The sequence below is a fragment of the Anolis carolinensis genome, unplaced genomic scaffold (genome assembly GCF_035594765.1).
Source record: "Anolis carolinensis isolate JA03-04 unplaced genomic scaffold, rAnoCar3.1.pri scaffold_10, whole genome shotgun sequence".
In the NCBI taxonomy this organism is placed as follows: Eukaryota; Metazoa; Chordata; class Lepidosauria; order Squamata; family Dactyloidae; genus Anolis; species Anolis carolinensis.
In genome coordinates, this window is record NW_026943821.1 from 14,237,108 (window position 1) to 14,239,503 (window position 2,396).

General features: G+C 45.0%; 1 protein-coding gene across 1 annotated transcript in view; it reads right to left on the bottom strand.

The window, feature by feature from the left end:
• Positions 1-2,396, bottom strand: part of vsig10l (V-set and immunoglobulin domain containing 10 like) — a 41,880-nt gene extending 39,484 nt beyond the window's left edge. The window contains exon 1 of the mRNA XM_016996088.2: positions 2,045-2,396. Within this exon, the coding sequence (XP_016851577.2) occupies positions 2,045-2,111 (67 nt within the window). The 5' untranslated portion in view covers positions 2,112-2,396. The remainder of the gene's footprint in view (positions 1-2,044) is intronic.

A 2,396-nucleotide genomic window follows, 5' to 3' on the forward strand; every position in this document is an offset into this window, starting at 1 on the left:
GTTGCTTAATAATAGCGCGAACCAAGCTAAAAACAGCATGGTACACTTTGCTGATGTTGGATGCCCCCAAGTCATTTCTGACTTATGGCAATCCTATCCTGGGGTCTTCTTGGTAAGAATTGTGCAGAGCGACTTGTCATTGCCGTCCTCTGTGGCTAAGAGAATGTGACTGGTTCAGTGGGTTTCCATGGCCAAGTGGTATTTGAGCAATCATCCCCCGGAGCCAAAGACCAATACTCACAGCCAACACCACACTGCTTCTTCCTTGACACAGTAGGCTATTACATTTACAATTATCTAAAGCTGAGAAAACAGTAACACATTTAAAGCCATGGATAAGACAGTTTCAGAAATAGACTCACCCTGTTAAGGCGAGATCATATCCATGCTTATTAAGGATGTAATTCATCACTAATTTTCTTCTTGAAGAAAGCAATAAGTAATTTTAGCCATTTTCTTCCCGCTGTGATAAATTCTTTGAAAACCACACTGTTTTTGGAAACCTATTTGCAATTTGGAACTTATTACAAACTCTTGTGATATTACCAGGGGCTATGACACCATCCATTTTGACCTTGAAATCTCAGGGCCTGAAATAGTCCTGACCTGGCAAACCTTGTAATGAGCAGCAACTAACCTTACTTTAAAAAAATATCCACCAGTGGTAATACATCGGCTTTCACAATGACATTTCCAAACTCAGTGTGTGAAAACACAGTTAAGAAGGAGACATTTCCAAATCCAGCTATAATCTGCATTTTTGTCAGCCATTCTAACACCTGCTGAATTCAGATATGCATCCAACTGGGGGAGAAATAGCAGACAGCAGCGGAATGGTCAGTATTATCATATTGGCAATTACAACCAGAATCCCTTTAAGCCAGTTTCTTAATTGGAGGGGGAGAGGAAAGAGAGGAGGAAACACATTTTTGATGAAGCTGAAAAGTCAGCAAGGTTTTTGTTTTCCCCAAACAGTTTATTTCTCTCTGAAGGCAGGATATTATTAGGCATGCTGGTATGATGCATCTGGTCCCTTTCTTTTTCCAGCAAGTATAAACTACTATATAGGAACGCCCTATAACTGGAGGAGATAAAATTAGGAGAAAGTGGAAGAGCGCAATGAAAACGGGGTCTCACAACTCCCCACATTGAGGGTACTTGCTGAGGAGACAATCACCTACCTTCCTCCCACACTCCCTCCCCTTCCTTCCTTCCTTCCTTCCTTCCTTCCTTCCTTCCTTCCTTCCTTCCTTCCTTCCTTCCTTCTAGGGATTGCAATTCCCCTGCATTAGGCAGGCAAGTTGGTTGCTGCAGGCAGTAGATGCTGATATCCATTAGCAAGGTTTCCGAGAAGAACCGTGACCCAAACTGTCCTGCCCAGTGTGCCCCAAGGCTTCAGGTGTGGTGGATTTTCATTCATCACCAGTGTTTGAGAAAAACAGCTACATCTGCTGGTCCATTTGGCTTTCATACAAGGAATGAACAGGTGTCACCAAATTCTTTGCCTTTGGTGGCAAAAATTGCTACAATGGTTTCATTGGGCTTGGAGAATCACTCATCATGCAGGCCTGCTTGAATGGTATTTACAGGTGGTTCCCAAACTTTGGTCCTTTGAGTGTGTTGGGTTTCATTTTCCAGGACTGTTAACCTTCAGTCATGCTAGTTAGGATGTCTGAGGATTGAAGTCCAAAATATCTAAAGGTCCGACATTTGAGCACCACTGCTTTATTAGTTCTACTTTCCCCTTTGCAGTATTGACACAACAGGAAAAGCAGCACCTGTCAAAATTTCCTTAAAAGATAGCAGAAGCTTGCCATACGTCAAATTTGAGGCAATACAGGCCTCCTCGCTCCAGCATTTTTTGTTCATTAGGCATGGGTGGAAAGGAGGAGAGAGGAATGTACGTCACATTATATTCCATTGGCTTTTTTGGACCGACATGTCCTCCCCCATAACTGCAGCTCAAAGCTTCCCATATATCAACACGATCAGACTTTGTTGTGCAGCGAAGAAAGAAACCCTGCAGCCAATTTCCCAGACTCACCCAGCAGTGACAATAGCCAGCCGGTCAGGGCAGAAGAGAGACGGGTGCAGGGATGCCAGGACGCCATGCGAGGGCTGATTCAATGGAAAGAAGACAGAGGTGAGGTGTGGGCCACTCTGTGCTAGGGACGACTCTCTCTAGGGCACTGCTGGGAAGGGCCTTCTGGTGTTGCCGGAAGACAGGTGCCGCCAGGTAGCGGAAGCAGCAAGAAACTCAATGCCCAGAAGCGTGACCCAATCCTCCCTCCGGGGAATAGTGACAAAAGGAGCTCAATTATTCAAGTTATGCAGCCAGGAAAACCTGTTGAGCTGTTTTAGGCGGGGAGGAGCGTAAGTGTGGCTGTCCGGTTGAC